At 35.8% G+C, this 19727-nt stretch overlaps 1 protein-coding gene across 2 annotated transcripts in view; it reads left to right on the plus strand.

Moving 5' to 3' along the window:
* The window catches only part of LOC140792912 (signal peptide peptidase-like 2), a 43636-nt gene extending 25177 nt beyond the window's left edge, over nucleotides 1-18459 (plus strand). For both annotated transcript variants that reach the window (XM_073144143.1, XM_073144144.1), the window contains exons 11-14: nucleotides 8712-8854; nucleotides 9478-9548; nucleotides 17923-18006; nucleotides 18117-18459. In XM_073144143.1, the coding sequence (XP_073000244.1) occupies nucleotides 8712-8854; nucleotides 9478-9548; nucleotides 17923-18006; nucleotides 18117-18205 (387 nt within the window). In that variant the 3' untranslated portion in view covers nucleotides 18206-18459. The remainder of the gene's footprint in view (nucleotides 1-8711; nucleotides 8855-9477; nucleotides 9549-17922; nucleotides 18007-18116) is intronic.
* The last annotated feature ends 1268 nt before the right edge of the window (nucleotides 18460-19727 follow it).

Below are 19727 nucleotides of genomic sequence, written 5' to 3' on the forward strand. Positions count from 1 at the left end.
GTCATATGTCTCAAATTATGACTATTCCCGAGAATCCATATCAACTACAAGTCACCTCGGTATGCACTGGAGTCTTTTTTTTATAGTTAATTTAGTTAGGGTCATCAGGAGGTGTCACTATGTGATAAACTCACTTGTCTTTTTCACTAACCATAGAGAAAGATTAGAGTCATCTTAGGGAGATTTCTGATCTAGCTTGAGATTATTCTCTAAGCTCGCCAGAGTCATTTACGGAGCATATGCCGATCAGGTATAGGACTGACCCCTAGATTTCAAGGTAGTCTTTAGTCACCACAGAGAGATGCACGAAGAATATCTAGCTTGTGCTGTTCTCAAAGTCCTACTACATATCAATTATATTTTTCCACTAATATTATCAATCATATAAATGACTATTTGCACTGAATATAGTAATATAGTGGGTCTTATATTTTGCACACAAAACATAATATTGCACAAAAATATAATAATGTATTTGCACATTAAATATTACGTGATCTGATAAAAAGCATAAAATACAAGACGAATAAATAAAATAAATATGTAAGTGAACCTACTCACCTATGTCTAGGTGAAACGACTGAAATCTCTAGTCCATGGGTTAAAAAAAAAAACTATATTTAATAATAAATAAATAATATATTTTAATTTAACTAATATCATGATTTCTAAAATTTAAAACTAATTAAATAGGTAAAATGGGTTGATTTAAGCCCATTGGATTGGGCTGGATTGTAGTTGGCCCGCAACCTATAAGAATTCAATTTAACGGGCTGGACCAAGGCCAGCAATTAAATTAGCAATGGACTGGGCTGTGGGTTAGAAATCACTTTCTCTGAAAGTGTTTAATATAGAAATAATGGTGAAAAAAATTCATTGTCTAAAGCAATAATTTTCCTAGCAATTTTTTAGTGTTGTAGAAAATTGATTAGTCCACTTAAATCCACTGTCTAAGACAGCAATTTTATTGTTATACTAGTTTGGAAAATAATTTGAACAGATATATTTTATGAAATACTTATTACTATAGCAATAATTTGCGCTCATTTCAAAGGAGCCAGCAAAAAATCCAAATGAGATAGTCAAAGGGTTTACAAAGGCTGGAGTGCACAGAGAATCTCTAGAGCCACCAAAGAATCTCAAGGAGATAATCGAAGGCTTTGCGAAGGCATTAGGTCCAATTGTTCGTGATCGACGCAGGAGAGTCCTCCCTCTGATGACCGGTAGGAAGGAGTCCTAGAAGTGTTTTGCCAAGGAGCACCCCAACAAAAGGTGGTGGAGGGATTTCACTGCACCATAATAGAGCCAGCAACCAAGAGGACCATTGAAGCCTTTGCGAGCTAGGACATTGGTTGTTTAAATTTTATCAAGGTTAGTTAGCTAGAGGAAGGTCATAACTTTGGATGGTAGGGACATCTTCCAAAGGCTAGCCACTCACTCCTCTTTGGTGGTACTGGTAGAGAGGATGCTATTTTGGGAGCTGACGGAGAAAGATCTGAACATAGTCATCCTCTAGTTGATGTTGTGCAGAGATCTGGCAGGAAGGGAGAGGTCCTTAAGGAAGATTCCTGGTGCAGCCCACTCATCGGCAGTAGGCCCGTCTATCTTTCCAGGGCACCTTAAGGAAGGTGCATCTGTGAGGAGCATGCTTTCCGTGTAGATACCTGGAACACTAGGGGAGATGAGTGTGCAATGGTACTTCTCTGAGCTAGAGATCAGTCCATAAGCTAATTTAATCACCTCTCCTTGAGATAAAGGATACTTTAACTGTGAATGGGTGGCGGCCCTCAGCACACCCCTTCATATAGTGGGGCACCTCGGGTTCTTTCTTAAGATAGCTCCTTCTGTAGTATAGCTCAATTACCACCGCTGTAGTATAGCTCAATTACCACCGCTCTCTACCAGGAAACCTTCTAGTTGAGCAGCTTCCACCAGCATTTTCCCACAAGAGAGATGTTGACACCTTTTGAGGCCCATAATCGCGAGCTCTTAGGAAGGTAATGCCTAATTGGCTTGATAATGGAAGTGAAAGATCATCCTTCTCCCTTCCAAAGAAAGGCCCCTTCTGATGACATTTATCTTGGAGATGACTGCTTCAGGTGCCAAAATAAAAGAAATGAAGTATGAGGGAAGGACTGAACCACTTTATCAAGCACAACTCTGCCTGTCAATTGATAGGATTCTAGCTTTCCAATACTTGTTGATGATAGGCTGCCAGTCCTAGGAGTTAATCAACCTAGGATTTAGGGCCTAGGTACTTGATAGGGAAGAGGCGCAGAGGACACTTGACCAACCTGGGCCAATACAGTGCAGCTTTAGCCAAGAAGATTGAGTGGAGGCACAATTTGTCTAGGTTGATGCAAAGGCCCAAGAGAAGCTCAAACAGGACCATGATGCAGTTGAGTTTGGAGATGGATCCAGTGCTTCCACTTGATTGGAGAGTGTTGTCTACAAATTGGAGGATAGGGATTTCTATGGTAGGCAAAGGACCCAATCCCTAGATAAGCCCCTCGTCTTATGACTCTAGGAAGAATCTTATGAGCAGATCCAAGACTAGGATCAAGAGAAGTGGAGATAAAGGATCCACATGCTTGAGACCATAAATCCCCTCACTTTTAGGATGGAGAAGAGAGTATTTCATCCAATACATTTGAAAGCCTTGGCAAAATCGAGCTTGATCAGGCTACCCAACCTATTGAATCGGTGAGCGCAAGACAACGGCTCATGGACTAGACATTTTCCAGAATTGACTTCCATTTGGTAGTAAATGCTGATTGATTGCTATAGATGAGGTTGCCCATCAACCTTTTCAACCTATTGAGTAGGCCCTTGGTAATTATCTTAAATTTACAATTGAGCAAGTTGACTGGTTGGGAGTTTGACTAGAGATTGGCCCATCGTTCATCGGTAGGAATGTGAAGGACTTATTCCCCGTTTCAACTAGATGTCTTGGGCATGGAAACCGTTCAAGACTTTTCAAAGATCCCCTTTGATTTCGTTCCAAAACTATTGGTAGAAAAGGACTGGAGATCTGTCGATTCCCAGAGTTCTCACCACACCCAGAAAAAAGACCGCAACCCAAATCTCCTCTCCGGAGAAGGGGTCAGCTAGAGCTGCAAAGGAGGAGCTCTGATCTTGATGGATAGTGGCCTAGTCAACCACAATCGCTGGCGAGGGACGAGGAAGTACTTACAACGCTAGTGAAAGGCTTTCCTAATATAGAGCTGGTTGGCCATAGAGGAGCCACGCTACTAGATGTAGGTGATACAGTTATTTTTTCTCCCATTCGTGAATGAATGAAAGAACATTGTGTGAATCTCTTCTGTTGGGCCACAACTGATGATATCTTTTTTGCCACAAGATCTCTTCCTGGAAAAGAATGCTGTTGAGCTTTTAGCCTTCAGGTTAGATTTGTCGGCGAGGTCCTGATTGAGAGGAGACCTGCCTATTCCCACCGGTCCAACGCAAGGATGGTATCAAGCAAGGTCTCCTTCGAAGTCAGATACTGTGGAAGTTAGAGGTGCTCTAGAAGAAATTTTCTAATTGAGAAAACAAAACTTGAGGATGAAGGAAAATGTAGGATTGGGAGAGTCAGACCCTTCACCCACCAGCCTCTCAATAGTTGTTGTAAGCTTGGGGCTCATAACTAGACCTTATCAAACCTAAAAAGCCTCAAGGTTCTCGGACTGCATCTGGTATAAAGTCAATCGGGAGCATAGTCTGAGACCAAGCAAGGGAGAGTCAAATAGAAGTTGTCCAAGAAGGCAAAGTCCCAATCAGCAGAGAAGAAGGTCCTGCCCAATTTATAGTAGGTTGGAGGAGATTGTTGTTGGACAGAATGCTTGTGTTTATAAAAGGAGCACAGACCCCTTATTCTAAAATAAATATTTCATTATAAAAAATAGACACCCCTCCAATAAAAACCTAGAAAATAAGATTCCTACAAAAGCCAAAGCCGGTCGAGCAGTCACCAAGGATCCTTCCCCTTGGCCTCCCCTTGTGGGATGAAAGAGATGATGTCATTGAGGTCACCTAGCCAAATGAAAAGGCAGAGGATTTAGATTATTGTTAGAGCCTTGTTAGAAAGAGGAGTAGGCTTAGACACTACTTTGGCTTCGAGAGTTGACCAATAGGTTGCTCAGGGAGAAGGGAGACAACAAAGCCTGAGTAAGTGATTAAGGGCTCTTAGCTAAGGAAGCTAGGGCTTGAGCTAGGAGAATGCTAAGTCATAGTGGGATGGGCATGGCCTGCAGGAAAGAGAAAGGCATGACAGAAGTCGAGGGGTGGGAGGTTTGTATCATTACCGAATAATGATGAGAGTTTTCACCATCCCAAAGTTGTCATCATTACCGTTTTTCTTCTTCCATGAATTGATACGCATCACCACGAGGGGTTGGGCCTAGGCCTTGCAGTGGGACCTAAACCCACCCACTTAATTGTGGGTTTAGTTAGCTTGACATTGCAATTAATCTTAGCATTCAAGGTTGACTAATAAGAGGCAAAGATCCCTCAACCCACCCACTTATCTCTATGCGCATGACATGCCGAGAGAAAAACAGCTTCACCAATGACTCAGACAGAGAGAAAAATAAAATGAAAGAGGAGAGAGAGACTTGTCATGCCGCCTTTACCGTTGCAATCGCTTGTTGCCGCTCTTGCCTTTGGCCCTGGTCTACTTCACCATACCCAAGTCGGGAGGAAGAGAACGAGAAGAAGAATATGACCCATAATGGGTTGAATAAAAACTTAAGTTAGTAATCTAATTTAAATTTAAACTAAGTTAAGTTAGATCCACTCACTTAAGTTTTTATTCGACCTATTATGAGTCATCTTCTTCCTCGCAACTAGGGCACGATGAAATGGACCAAGGGCAAAGGCAAGAGGGATAGCAAGGGCATCATGACATGTATCCCTCTCCTATCTTATTCTCTCCCTTTAGGCCTATAGTGGAATCATTTTATGGCGAGCCGTGTGGCGTCCCTTGTGCCACATGTTAGTACTGTGACAGCATGGCAATACCAACATGGCCATCCTTGCGTGAAGTATAACATAACACAAAGATAATCATAATGCATGAAATATAATGCTGCCTGAAGATAAAACAATGAAATTATAGTATGAAATACAAGACAGTTACTACATGAGTGAATTCACTCGCCTAGTCCATGCAAAGCATGGATGGCCATGCCGGTCGGCACGGAGCATGCTGACCGGCACTTGACGTGCCAGTAATAGCACAACACTTAGCACGAGATGTGCTAGTGGCACACCTTCTTGTCGAGCCGTGTTGACCAGCATGTGCCGTGCTAGTTCAACACATCCATATGCTATCCAACATGGTTGCGTGCCGATCATTGTGCCATGTAAATTTTTTTTTAAATTTTTTATATTTTTATCAATCATTATTAAATCAACTGATCAATTGATTATTTAGAAAACTTAGGTAAAATTAATGATGATGGCACTAGAGATGAGATATACATTCCTATTATACAAACTTTTTAGAGAGGTACTATTTTTATTAAGGACTTGAGTCTATAGGTAGCAAGATATTAGGAGAGGTGCACATAGAATGATGAGTTCATCATTATTACTATCATATCAATAACATACACTAAAGCCACAACACTCTTATTATACATTACATCTACAATCTGTATATGCTTATGGTGTGCCTGTGCCGGTATTGGTCGTTTCTATGCATATTTAATATTCATATCATATCATAAAAGAATTATAAAATTTTTATTTGTATGAAGACTATGTGAGATGTTATAATAAGCAATACTAGTAGTGGATGAGTTTTGAAGAATATCGACAGTATTTAATGTAACATTCTTTTGTTATTCTTGTGTCAGCAAATGAAGTCTTTTATTTTTCTCGTCATTCTAAGTTCAAGTAGATATTAGTTTTAATTATTGAATTTTATTAATTAATATTATGTGTTCAATTTTATTTTGAAGTAGTCAATTATATTATGGAGTGTTTAATCATTGATATTAGTTTTAATGAGTGTATTCAATCATATTATGTGTTGAATAATATTTATATTTAACTATTGCTTTATCTTTAATAAAATAGGTCATTTACAAAAATAATCTAAAGTTAAAAGCACTATAATAATGTAATTTCAATTCATATATTTAAACCAAAAACCAAAGATTGACATATCAAAGATCTAAAAACATCTCTAAATATTTTTAAAAACTTATTAAAAATATTATAAATGCGTGCCAGTAGCACGTAAAGGTGTCACTGGCACGGCCATCGTTGATGCAAAGTACTAAAATCCATAACCTAGTTGTGAGGAAAAATCACAACCTTGAACAATAAGCATTTTATACTTTAATTTAATAATAAATAAAATTCTAAAATTAGTCTTAATTTGTAGTAGGTTCCACATCCTACAATTTGGACTAAGGATGCAGCTAGCCTGCGACGGGTCAAATTAGGAGACACTAACACCTTCCTCATGCCAACGGCAATACACACGAGGTGGAAGGAGAATGACCGAGATAGCCGATTTCGAATAGTGCACCATTCATGGCTGTCGACCATGGTGGTGAGTGATCTCCCCAAGAATACTAGGAAGGCAACTGCTAAGGGTGCTACAAAACTCTTCACAAGGAAAATGCAACAAGAGCAAGCCCAATAGTCATCGATGACAGCAGCCAAAAACAAGGACAAAGCTGATGAGGCTAAGCTACATGGTGTAGCCTCTCTCGAGCACCTTGGGAACTCACTAAGAGTACTTAGTACCCTCCTCACAAAGGCCTTGAGATGGCTATGTGTGGTTTAGCATGGCATGTAGAGATTTTTTCTAAATTTTTCTATTTTCATCCATCATCATCAAATCAACTTAGTTCCCGACATGTTTAATATTCTTATTATATCACACGATAATTGCAAAATTCCTATTTGTATGAAATCTATGTGAGATGTAACAACAAGTAATAGTAGATGAGTTTTAAAGATTATTGACAGTATTTAGTACAACATTCTCATGTTATTCTTATGCTGACAGCTGAAGTCTTTGATTCTCTTCGTCATTTATGTTCAACTAGATATTAATTTTAATTATTAAAATATTATTAATTAATATTCTGTGTTCAATTATATTATGAAGCATTCAATCATTTTCTCATGTTATTATGTGTTGAATAATATTTCTATTTAGCTTTTACTTTATTTTTAATAAAATATGTCATCTACAAAAATAATCTAAAAATATAACACTATATATAGATTTTACCAAAAATCAAAGATTGACATGCTGAAGAACTAAAAACATATTTAAATATCTTAAAATTTTTATAAAAAATATTATAAATAAGTGCCAGTGGCATGTAGGGGCTGTGTTGCTCAGCATGCCGACCGACATGTGCCGTGTCGATGGTGGCATGACCATCATTGAAAAAAACGAGAAAGAAGGCGAAGGTTGCGTTGAGAGAAAAGGAGAAGAGGATTTGCTAGGGTTTTGTACAGAAGGAATAATAAGAGTAACACCATTTCCCACAGGGAAATTATGCTGCAACTTCTTTGAGAATGAGAAGGAAAAGGAATAGTGGCGCACATTCTTACAGGTGCGCCGAATTTTTTATGTGTAGATATTGCTCCCACCTTTCTTACCTGAGGCGTGCACGTCACGTGGAAGGCCATCCTCACCTATGCCATATTTTGACTCAACAACTGAGCACACAACTTAGTCAGCAACACTAAGTTCCACGGTCAACATTTTTCTCATCACTCCCTTTTCCACTTAGCGTACCATGTCCTCCATAATTGTTGTCACAAATTGTCACGACCCAAAATCGGCATGTGCCGTGACGATGGTGGCATGACCATCATTGAAAAAAATGAGAAAGAGGGCGGCATCGAGAGAAAAGGAGAAGAGGATTTGCTAGGGTTTTGTAGAGAAGGAATAATAAGACTAACACGATTTCCCACTGGGAAATCATGCTAAAACTTCTTTGAGAATGAGAAGGAAAAGGAATAGTGGCGCACATTCTTACAGGTGCGCCGAAATTTTTGTGTGGATATTACTCCCACCTTTCTTACTTGAGGTGTGCTCGTCACGTGGAAGGCCATCCTCACCTATGCCATATTTTGACTCAACAACTGAGAACACAACCTGGTCAGCAATACCAAGTTCCACGATGAGCAGCTTCCTCATCACTCCTTTTTCCACTTAGCCTACCACGTCCTCCATACTTGCTGTCACAAATTGTCACGACCCAAAATTGGAATTATGACTGGTCATGTACCTCAATACACTTGAAATACATAAAGCCCTAATAAATAATTTCCTAAGTCCACCATGATAAAAATTTAATATAAATATTTGATTCCAATAAATGTAATCTAATAATAATAAAAATGACCAATATCACTACTAATGTGTCTCCAATCAAATTGAAATAACAGAATGTTTCGGACTACTCTTCTACCTATCTTTAAGCCAACCAACCTGGAGCTTAAAAATCTATCCCTGCTCCTATACCATCATTTATCTATATCTTCTGTACTTCATGGTGTCAACATTATTATGTGACTGTTCTGCAATCCTTTTCATTAAAGTGCTACAGGAAATATTTCAACTAATTCTCAGTTCTAACTGTGTTATTATGTTCAATCACCAACTTATCAGTGATGTAGCTAACATTCTGGGCCGTCTAATAACTGCATGCCATTAACATTTATTTGTATTGTAGGTTGCACATGGTGACAAGAGTGGCGGACCAGCTATTCCAATGCTTCTAAGAATCCCTAAATTTGACGATCCATGGCGTGGCTATGACATGATTGGATTTGGAGACATTCTATTCCCTGGACTGCTTATTTGTTTCAGTTTCAGGTACCATTTAACTTTCCTGTCTTTTGTAAAACAAACAATATTCATTTTTACTTGAACCAGTATATTTGCACCAATAAAATTTCTTTTCAAAACCATGGTGACAGAGCACTATACCTACACTTTATAATTGCTGAAAAGATGGCAAGTACTGCTTGAAATTTTGTGGGAAACCATCTTATCATCAAATGGTTGGACCAATATGGTGCGAGGCGCTCCTTGCCACTTTTCCAAATAGTTGATCAAACCAGATTTAAAGGCTGATGCAACAACTAACCTTTTAAGTTTTATACCACCTGTATAAAATCCCAAGGACCATAATAGTACCTATCTGATGGTAATTTTTACTTTCATGCCTATTAAGGCATAATAGTAATTGCATGCAGTACAATGCAAGTTAAGTAAAGAGGAAGTTATGAAACTTTTGTTGCAACATATGCCTAATCCTACTGGCCATCAGCCTAGTAAGCACAGTGACACTCAGAGAACTCTGATTCAGTTTACAGACCATTCGTATCCTACAGTATCACAAGATACATAGCTTCAATTGCTACAGTCACTTCCTTCCAGGAGATCTAGTTCTTAGTGGAATTAGCTAATGGTGTAATGTCTTTTTTCTATTGCAGATACGATAAATCAAATAAGAAGAGCTTCTTAAATGGTTATTATATTTGGCTAGTCATTGGTTATGCTGTTGGTGAGTATTCTCTTTCTCCTTCTCTCAGTAAGCAATGTTAGCAAGACCTTTCTTTTCAATTGTGAGGCAAAAAATATTACTAACGTGCATTGTAGGAAAGTACAGTTGTTTTGAATTGATCAATTCTTTTAGGTAAAACATAATCTTCTGAAGCCCATTGGATTATTTCCTGACCTGTTTGCTTATGACTTGTGAATTAAGATGAGTTGAATACTTCACTATTGCATGACAGACTTTGCTTGTATCACCAAAGTGATCCATAATGGTTATTTCGTGTTCTTTAATATGGGGCAAGTACTCAAGGGTTGTGGTGATCCTCCTAGATAAGAAATGAGCAAGTGGGATTTCGACAATTAACATCATTTCTTGTTGATAAATCTGCATTTAATATGGGCATAGGATGCTGTGAAAGAAGGATCAAAGTGTAATGAGGTGAGATAGAAGATCAAATTCATTAATCCCAAGGTTCTCGGTATCGGGATTGGGATCTAGTATCGGCCGGAAAAATGATACGTTTGGCCGTTCATATTGGATCAGACTATTTTTTAATTACGTAAAATTCTAAATATTATTTACAAATGCAGAAATTTTTTAAAAAATTTAGAAAAAATGACAGGAACATAAGAAAATAAAAATTACTCACATATGAAGCCTAAAAACTTACAAAATGTATTAACTTATTCAAAATTTAAAATTTTGATGAATACTGAATTGGTTCTTATAAATTTCTATAGTCTTCATCCTCATAATCAACATAAGTTTATAAATAATGATGTTTATGACTTGACACTGATGAATACTGAATTGTTGTGTGACTTGTGTCTGATGAGGATAATAATCAGTATATGAATCTTGTGTCTGAGAATACTGAGGATAATAACTAGCATATGGATTTTATGATGGCTCCAAACAATAAATACTCAATGTATTATAATTATAGGAAGCAATATTCTCATGACAACGTCGCTGATATGTATATACATCCACATTTTCAATATCTTTAATCCTTATGCCTCCTTAACATTTCTCAGCAAATGTAGATGGGACGATCTCACCATCAGATATATCATCAAGATTATGACTAGTACTGGCTGGTAGGTATACTATCTCTCGCTGTTGAACGACTCGTACTAGCCTCTGCTCTCGTTGTAGTCTCCCCTAATATCTAATCTAACTATGGGTTATTTCTGTCATCTAATAACCTGTCTTTTATTTCTCTGATCTATAGAGTTAAGAGGTCTTCTTTATTTTAAAAAAAATATGTTTTAAATCAATTAGTTGTTTATTTTCTACCTTTTTTCTTAAATTTCTCTCCCTCAATCTCATATTATAAGGACAAAAAGCTAACTTATCCATCTTTCCATTGTCAATTAGTTGCGTGTTTTGGTATGGAAAATTAGTTCAATTTCTTTCATACTGTGATGAAGACAGTTTGACTTAAAATCTTTTTTGCTATTGGTGTCAAGTTTAGTGCCTCCTCTAATTCATAGATAGATCGCCATTCAATTGGAGTATTATAAGATATAGCTGCAGCAACTTTAGTAATAATAAATTGCCCATCTCTCAATCTATATCTCTCCATCTGAAATAAAAAATATAGTATTGCATACTGATTATATTGAAAGTTAAAACTTGAAACAAATAATAGTAAAATTATTTAACTAAATCATAACTCACTTCTTTATTGTGAAGGATTTGTTTATGAATATTAGACTCAAGCCTGTTGATTATCTTCCTAACTCCCAATAAAACTTCACTAATATTATTGATATTTGTAGATAATTGAAATCTTGGATTAAGAAAATACCATATAGAAATTTAAAATTTATAAGCATTCAAATTTTAAAATATTCAAAAATAAAAGTTTCAATTAAAGATTTATCTTTAGGTTTATTCTTAATTTTTATAGACTACCCCTGTGATGTAAACATTTGTAGAATATCATCCTTATATCGTATGATACTTTCTAAGGCTAAAAAATGAGTGGCAAATTAAGTGACGTTAAAATTTTAATCATAGTTATATATAAAATTTGTCAATCTCTGACCTTCATGTATGACAATATCAGTTTTAGGCTCTTTTGCAATATCCTCTAATATTAGATCAATATATTATGTAGCATATGATGTCTAATATAAATGAGGTATTTTTATTATAAGTAAATTTCTAGTAGTTTTATAATTAACCCCATTATTAGTAACCAATTATACTACTCTTTTTTCATTATTTTTTGTACCAATTTATTCATCAACTAACAAGTATAATCTGTATTTTTAAAATAAGAAGTAACATTCACAGACTTCAGAAATATTATCTCCATGCCCGAGTACACTAAAAATTAATTATATTTCTTCTGTTTTGTGTACCCCACCCATCACACATCATTGTATAACCAAATTCATCTTAATACCATTTAAATGTCTTAATATAAGTAAAAAACTCCTTTATCTCTGAGTCAAGATATTTAGTAACAATATCATTTGAATTAGAAAGCAGAACACCAGGCCTTATTGATTGTATAGCATCCATCATAGTGATAATAAAGAGTATCAACTACATTGAAAGGAATATGATTATAGAAGAAAAATTTAGAGATAGCTCTATCAATGTATTTCTTTGTATTTTTAATTCCTTTAAGAGCTGTCTTAATGGATGTTTGTGTTCGACCATTTTTTTTCTAAAATTTGTATTCATTGGTCCACTATTTTCAGACTTTGCTATAACACTAAGAGTCATAAGGGTAGATTTGCTGTCCCCATATTCTCTCCCTGTATATTTACTGATCTAGATCTCTAAAAGTTATAATCATTGCTTATCTTTTTCTCCTTTCTATACATATTTCTTCTCTCTTTCACTACCCTCATCATTCTTCTCATTTTGTTCACTACTATCATGATCAATGTGTATAGGATTATGTACCAACTTTTTATGAAATATTGATTCTCTCTATTGTGTAGATTGTTTATCCTTCTTTTTGATAATTAGATGAGCTAATATCTATTTTCTAACTTGAAAAAAAAATTAGACACACATATGTATTTAAACCCTAGGCAATGATATCAACTCTTTGCTTAAATAAATGCGAAATAAATATCAAAGACTAAAGTAAAAATGAACACCAAGATTTTTACGTGGAAAAATCCAAATGAAAAAAAAATTACAGATCCACACTCGGATCAAAACAATCACTAAACTTGTAGCAGTTACAAGATTGACTTACAAAACAACTCCTCCCACGACTTTGTTTTCCTTAATTTTGATAGCTAGAGCCTGCAATTCACTGCTTTCCGTAATTGATCTCCAATCTCAGTAACCCTCAAGATTGATCCTTTATCTAGATGAAAGCTTAGTGCATTATAGAAGAGACGGACTTGTTGGTAGGAGAAAGGTTGTAGCTCCAAGAACTTTTTATCAAAAGTAATCATCAACTTTATTAGGGTTAGGGCATCCTAACCCTTATATAGATTAACAAGATAAAGTCAAATTCAAGTCAAAACAAAACTCTCAGATGTCTAAAAACTTTTATATTACGTGGGTGTGTTCGAACTTTGCCTGAGTGCGTTCGAATGGCCAAAACATATTCGCTGTATGTGCGGATGCCTGATTTCGCTTTCGAATGTGGTGCGAATGCTGTGTGAAAGAGGTGATTTATCTTCTCTAAAACTTAAAAATTTTTAGTCGAAATCTTATTAAAACCAGGGTTCCCAGTATCGGGATTGGGATCGGTATCGGCCGTCCAGAAAAACAATACGTTTCGGCCGTATCGGCCGTTCGTATCGAATCAGACTATTTGTTAATTATATAAAATTCTAAATATTATTTAAAAATGCAGAAAAATGCAGAAAGATTTAGAAAAAATGACAAAAAAATAAGAAAATAAAAATTACTCACATATAAAGTCTAAAAACTTAAAAAAATATATTAACTTACTCAAAATTTAAAACTTTGTTGAATACCGAGCTGGTTCTCATAAATTTCTAGTCTTCATCATCATAATCACCATAAGTTTGTAAATATTGATGTCTGGGACTTGATGCTCCAAAAAATGATTCCATCATACTAGTCATATTGTATAGATCTTGTTGTGTGACTTGCGTTTGAGGTGGATAATAACCAGCATTTGGATCTTGTGTCTGAGAATACTGAGGATACTGAGTATAATAACTAGCATATGGATTTTGTGATTGGTCCAAACAATAAATACTCAATGTACCATAATTATAGGAACCAAAATGCATCTCATGACGACGTCGCTGATATGTATATATATTCTCTATCTTCACTCCTTATGCCTCCTTGACTTTTCTCAACAAATGTAGATGGAACGATCTCACCACCATATGTATCATCAGGACTATGACTAGTACTAGCAGTTATACTATCTCTCACTGCTGAATGACTCATACTAGCCTCTGCCCTCGTCGTGGTCTCTCCCAATATTTCATCTAACCATGGGTTATCTCTGTCATCTAATAACCTGCCATCTATTTCTCTGATCCATGGAGTCAAGGGGTCTTCTTCATCAAAAACATGATTTAAATCAATCAGTTGTTCATTTTCTGCCTTTCTTCTTAAATTTCTCTCCCTCAATCTCATATTATAATGACAAAAAACTAACTTCTCCAATCTTTCCATTGTCAATCGGTTGCGTATTTTTGTGTGGATTAAAAAGAAAGTAGTCCAATTTCTTTCACACTGTGATGAAGGCACAGTTTGACTTAAAATTTTCTTTGCTATTGGCGTCAAATTTGGTGCCTCCTCCCATCTATAAATAGATCACCATTCAGCTGGAGTGTTATGAGATATAGCTGCAGCAACTTTAGCAGTACTGAATTGCCTAGCTCTCAATCTATATCTCTCCATCTGAAATCAGAAATATATTATTAGCTTATTGATTATATTTAAAGTTAAAACTTGAAACAAATAATAATAAAATTATTTAATTAAATCATAACTTACTTCTTTATCGCACAAGATTTGTTTATGAATATCGGGCTCAAGCTTGCTGATTACCTTTCTAACCCCCAATAAGACTTCACTATCATTATTGACATTTTTAGAGAGTTAAAATCTTGGATTAAGAAAATACCCTGTAGAAATTTAAAATTTGTAAGCATTCAAATTTTTAAATATTCATAAATAAAAGTAAATTAAAACTTAAAACTTAAAAACATGCTTACCAGCAGCGTGTATATCTCTATGTAGTTGTTTGTTTCATCTAGAATCAATAATCTTCCACCACTTCCTATAACTTTGTCCCACGTTTTTTTTATTGATTCTTTAGCTATATCCATTGTCTCATATAAGAAACCAATCTCAGACTTGTCATCACTGTCTACAAGTTTTAATAATTTGACAAGAGGCTCAAATACTGCGGTGGCAATTGTAATATTATCCCAAAATATATTTCCAAGAGCCATATTTTTTAAAGTTTCACCTAAAGATTTATCTTTAGGTTTCATATTCTTAATTTTCATAGACCACTCCTGTGATGTAAACATCCGCATAATATCATCCTTGTAGCGCATGATGCTCTCGAAGGCTAGAAAGTGAGTGGCAAATCTAGTGACGCCGGGTCTGATGATCTCCCTACCACCAGTCATCTGCCTGAGTAAATTAAGAACCCAACCATAGTTATATATAAAATTTATTAACCTCTACCTTCATATATGACTATGTCAATTTTAGGCTCTTTTACAATATCCTCTAACATCAGATCGATACAATGTGCAGCACATGACGTCCAATATAAATGAGGTATTTTAATCATTAGTAAATTTTCAGCAGCTTTATAATTTGCCCCATTATCAGTAACCACTTGGACTACTCTTTTTTCACCGATTTCTTGTACCACCTCATCCATCAACTGACAAATATAATCTGCATTTTTGAAATGAGCAGTAGCATCCACAAACTTCAAAAATATTGTCCCCATGCCAGAGTACACTAAGAAATTAATTATATTTCTTCTGTTTTGTGTACTCCACCCATCACACATCAGTGTACAACCAAATTCATCCCAATATCGTTTAAATATCTCAATATAAGTATGAAGTTCATATACCTCTGAGTCAAGATATTTAGTAGCAATATCATTTAAACTAGGAGGGGAAATACCATGCCCTACTAATTGTATAACATCCACCATAGTGTGATAGTAAGGGCTATCAGCTACATTAAAAGGAATATGGTTGTAGAAGAAAAATTTAGAGATAACTTTACCAATGCATTTCTTTGCATTTTTAATTCCTTTGAGAGCTGTCTTGATTGAAGTCTGTGTACGACCCCTTTTTTTTGAAGATATGTATCCATTGGTCCAATATTTTCAGACTCTGCTGTAACACCAGGAGTCTTATAGGTAGAACTGCTGCCCCCATATTCTCTCTCTTCTCATATATTAACTGATCTAGATCTCTGAAAGTTACCACTAGTGCTTCTTCTCATCTCTTTCTCTTCTCTATGCATATTTCTGCTCTCTTTCATTGCCCTCCTCATCCTCCTCACTTTGCTCACTGTTATCATCATCAATGTGTATAGGATTATGCATCAATTCTTTACGAATCATTGACTCTCTTTGTTGTGCAGATTGTTTATCATTCTTTTTGTCAATTAAATGAGCCAACATCTACTTTCTAACTTCCAAAAACACTTGAGTGCAAGCTGCTACATTTTCTTGTCTTTCAGCTAAATGTTCTTTCAAACGGCTGACACCACCACTCATTTCCTTTTCACACCAATTGCATGTAACGCGTCTTTTATCTTGCCCAATAGTGCTGCAATGTTGCCACCCAATGTCAGTATCATATAACTTCTCTTTTGGAGCCATTGATATTTTAGCTCTCCAACTAAAACACATAAACAAAAATCAAAATAAAATAATTTAAAATTATAACCAGGTGCTGCTGTAGCAGAGAAGCTGTTGCTGCTGTAGCAGAGAAGCTGTTGCTGCTCTGCTGGCAGAGAAGTCTCTGCTGCAGCAGCATTGCTACTGAGCTGCTGCTACTGCAGCAGCACCTGCTGCACAATGGAAAAAAAAAACTGAAAAAAAAACTTACCCAAGGTCGCCGGAGATCGAGGTCGTCGGAGAACGTCGTCGGAGGTCAAGGTCACCGGAGAGACAGAGATCTACTCACTACTCAGTCACCGGTGAGAAAGAGAGTTAGAGATCTGTGAGAAAGAGAGAAAGAAAGAAAAGAGAGAAAGAAAGAAGAGAGAGAGAGAGAGAGAGAGAGAGAGAGAGAGAGAAGGGAGAGAGGCAGGTGGGGGATGAGGACATCAATTATTGATGTCCCCCGGGTCGAATCCGGGTCAGATACGACCCGTTCCCACCCGTTTCGGCCGATCCCACTCGGGATTAGCCAAAACTGGGAACCTTGATCAAAACTTGTACATATGCTTATGAACATGTATAAAAACACTTAGATTATTTTGTACACATTTGCCAATATTAAAAACCTAATAACTTCCAAGGACACTTGAATACAAGCTGCTACATTTTCTTGCCTTCCAGCCAATATTAAAAACCTAACATAACTTCTAAGGACACTTGAGTGCAAATTGCTACATTTTCTTGCCTTCCAACTAAATGTTTTTTTAAATAGTAGACACCACCACTCATTTCCTTTCCATACATTTAACACGTTTTTTATTTTGCTAAACAGTGTTGCAATATTGCTACGCAATATCGATATCATATGACTTCTTTTTTAGAGCCATTGATATTTTATATTTTTTATTATAATTCTGTAACTAAAAAATATAAACAAAAATTAAAATAAAATATAAAATAATTTAAAATTTACAAAAATAAAATCCTCTCAAATTTTGTTTTACTTCTTTCCGGTTTCGACCCCTCTCTCTCTCTCAAGTTCTTAGCAACAATAGGTATTGTTGCTTCACCACAATAGCAGCACCTGCTGCTGCTTCACTACAGGAAGAGAAAGAGAGAGGAAATGAGAGGAATTAGAAACTGAAAAAAAACTCACCCGCGGTCGCCAGAGGTCAAGGTTGTCGAATCTTCGTTAGAAAAATAGGAATTAAATGAGTTAAACAAGGTATAAATTCGAGACTTCTAGAAGATCAAGCTCTGATAGTGTGTTAGTTCACATACTAAAAAAACTTTAAGTCATTAGAAAATGGTAGTTTTTATTTTTTATTTTTTATATTTTAACACTGAATTAATCCATTTTGGCAGAAATAAAAAGGATAGCTACCATCAGATGATCTACTTTTTCCTTTCCCCTTAACTTGGCCCCAATTAGTAGAAGATAGTTCAATCAAGTTGATAACCATTCATTATCCACTACCTAAATTTTCCTACATTTAACATTCTTTTGTTAATCTGTTAATAAAGATATTGGTTCATCCTTTGCAGGTTTATCACTCACATATCTTGCTCTTTATCTGATGAATGGCCATGGACAGCCAGCGCTGCTCTACTTAGTTCCTTGCACCTTGGGTAACGACTCTAAAATCTTCCTTCCAACAGAAACATATTATATCCTTCCTTTTTTATGGGATATCATATCGATCATGAGTTCTGACCTTTTCCTGTGGCCAAATTATCAGGTCTTGTTATCATATTGGGTGCGATAAGAGGAGAACTAGGTGATCTCTGGAACTTTGGGAAAAGACGTCGTATCTCAGGAGAAGCTTAGTTGCATTGTGAGCTTAGAAGAGAAAAGTATCTATCGCAGTTCAAGATATTGATTCCATCAGCAGTTGTAGCTATAAAATAACTGATCCATTTGAGATGTGGAAGACTTAAAAATCTGGCTTCTACAGAAAAGGTCCAGAAATTACTTAATGTACAGTAAATATCATATGACCATGATAAGCAATAAGTTTGACTCTGTAAGACAGTTTGGAGTGTAAATTTGTATCTTGTTATATAAAATCACGGTTGTGTAAATGTTCTTTCAGTCTCTTATACAGATTCTTCTCTTCAAAAAAATAAAAAGAAGCACCTGGAAGCTAATATCCGCTTTCTTTTTCACTTTCTGTTTGAGGGAGATGGAATCCATATAATTACAACTACAAGGGGTTTGGGCTCAGGTTTTGAGAGTTTTCTTGGTGATTTAGAGAAGACACTTTTTTTTCTTTTTTGCTATGAATATCTTCTTCCTCATAGAAAAAAGATAGAACGCCCCATGGATGGTAGGCTTGACGTTGAACTACATAGATCTTGGTGTCTTTTTTTACTTCTTTAATTTTATTATAATTATGACTAGTTCAACTAATACTATTATTATTATTATTATAACTGTTACTATTACTATTAAAACTATTACTACTACACTATTACTACTACTAAGAGCAAATGATTAAACTTTTTTGTATCTTATGCTTTTGAAATAGTATGGTTATATTTTGCGAGATTGCATGAGCGCAAGGTGAAAAATATTCTCAAAGGTAGATGAGATGTAGGAGGGGGGTTTGGCGTAGATGGTCCAAAAGAAACCCTTCACCATTGGCGATTCGCTTTACCCAAAAGCTCTTATTTGCGTTGATGGAAAAATAGAATCACTTTCAATTCAACATCTCTGTTTGTATGAATACTTCTCCCACAGTTCTCTCTCGGATCAGCCAATCTCTCGGATAAGCTTAAGAAATAGACTCATTTTGCAAAAGAAGAATAATTCTTCTTTGAGGAAGACGTAAAGGTTTCAATATAGTAACGTATAAGAACACCTCTTAAAGGAAATGCTTCTTTTTTATGTCCCTTTTTTTTTCTTCTGGAGTGGTGTTCTCCTTGTCTCCAATTCCTTCATATGTGATATTTCGTATCACTCGGGAATAAGATAGCTATTCAACTTTGTTCTGATTGATTGTTGGACTCATCCTATCATTTTGTGAAGAATATATCTTTCCATTAGCCTTTAAAGATATTAAAGTACAGGATTGTGTAGTCAATCGAAATGGATCGTCCAGTCACAATCTTAGAATGTTTTTTTTTCTAATTTTATTTTTACAAAATTGGCACTCATACATTTATTTACTCTCACAGTCTATTTCTAGAGTTAAATATCAAGTGGGGAATATTTTGGACACGCTCAGCTGCCACCTCTTATTTTCAAGGGAAAAGACACTGAGTTGACTAACGTTTACGTAAGTTGTAAAGCAGTGAACTTTCAATCGCTTTAATCTAAACACAAAGCATTAAATCTCTTTGGCGTTTTC

This window comes from Typha latifolia, chromosome 7 (genome assembly GCF_019914945.1).
Source record: "Typha latifolia isolate L0001 chromosome 7, TyphaL0001v2, whole genome shotgun sequence".
NCBI lineage: Eukaryota > Viridiplantae > Streptophyta > Magnoliopsida > Poales > Typhaceae > Typha > Typha latifolia.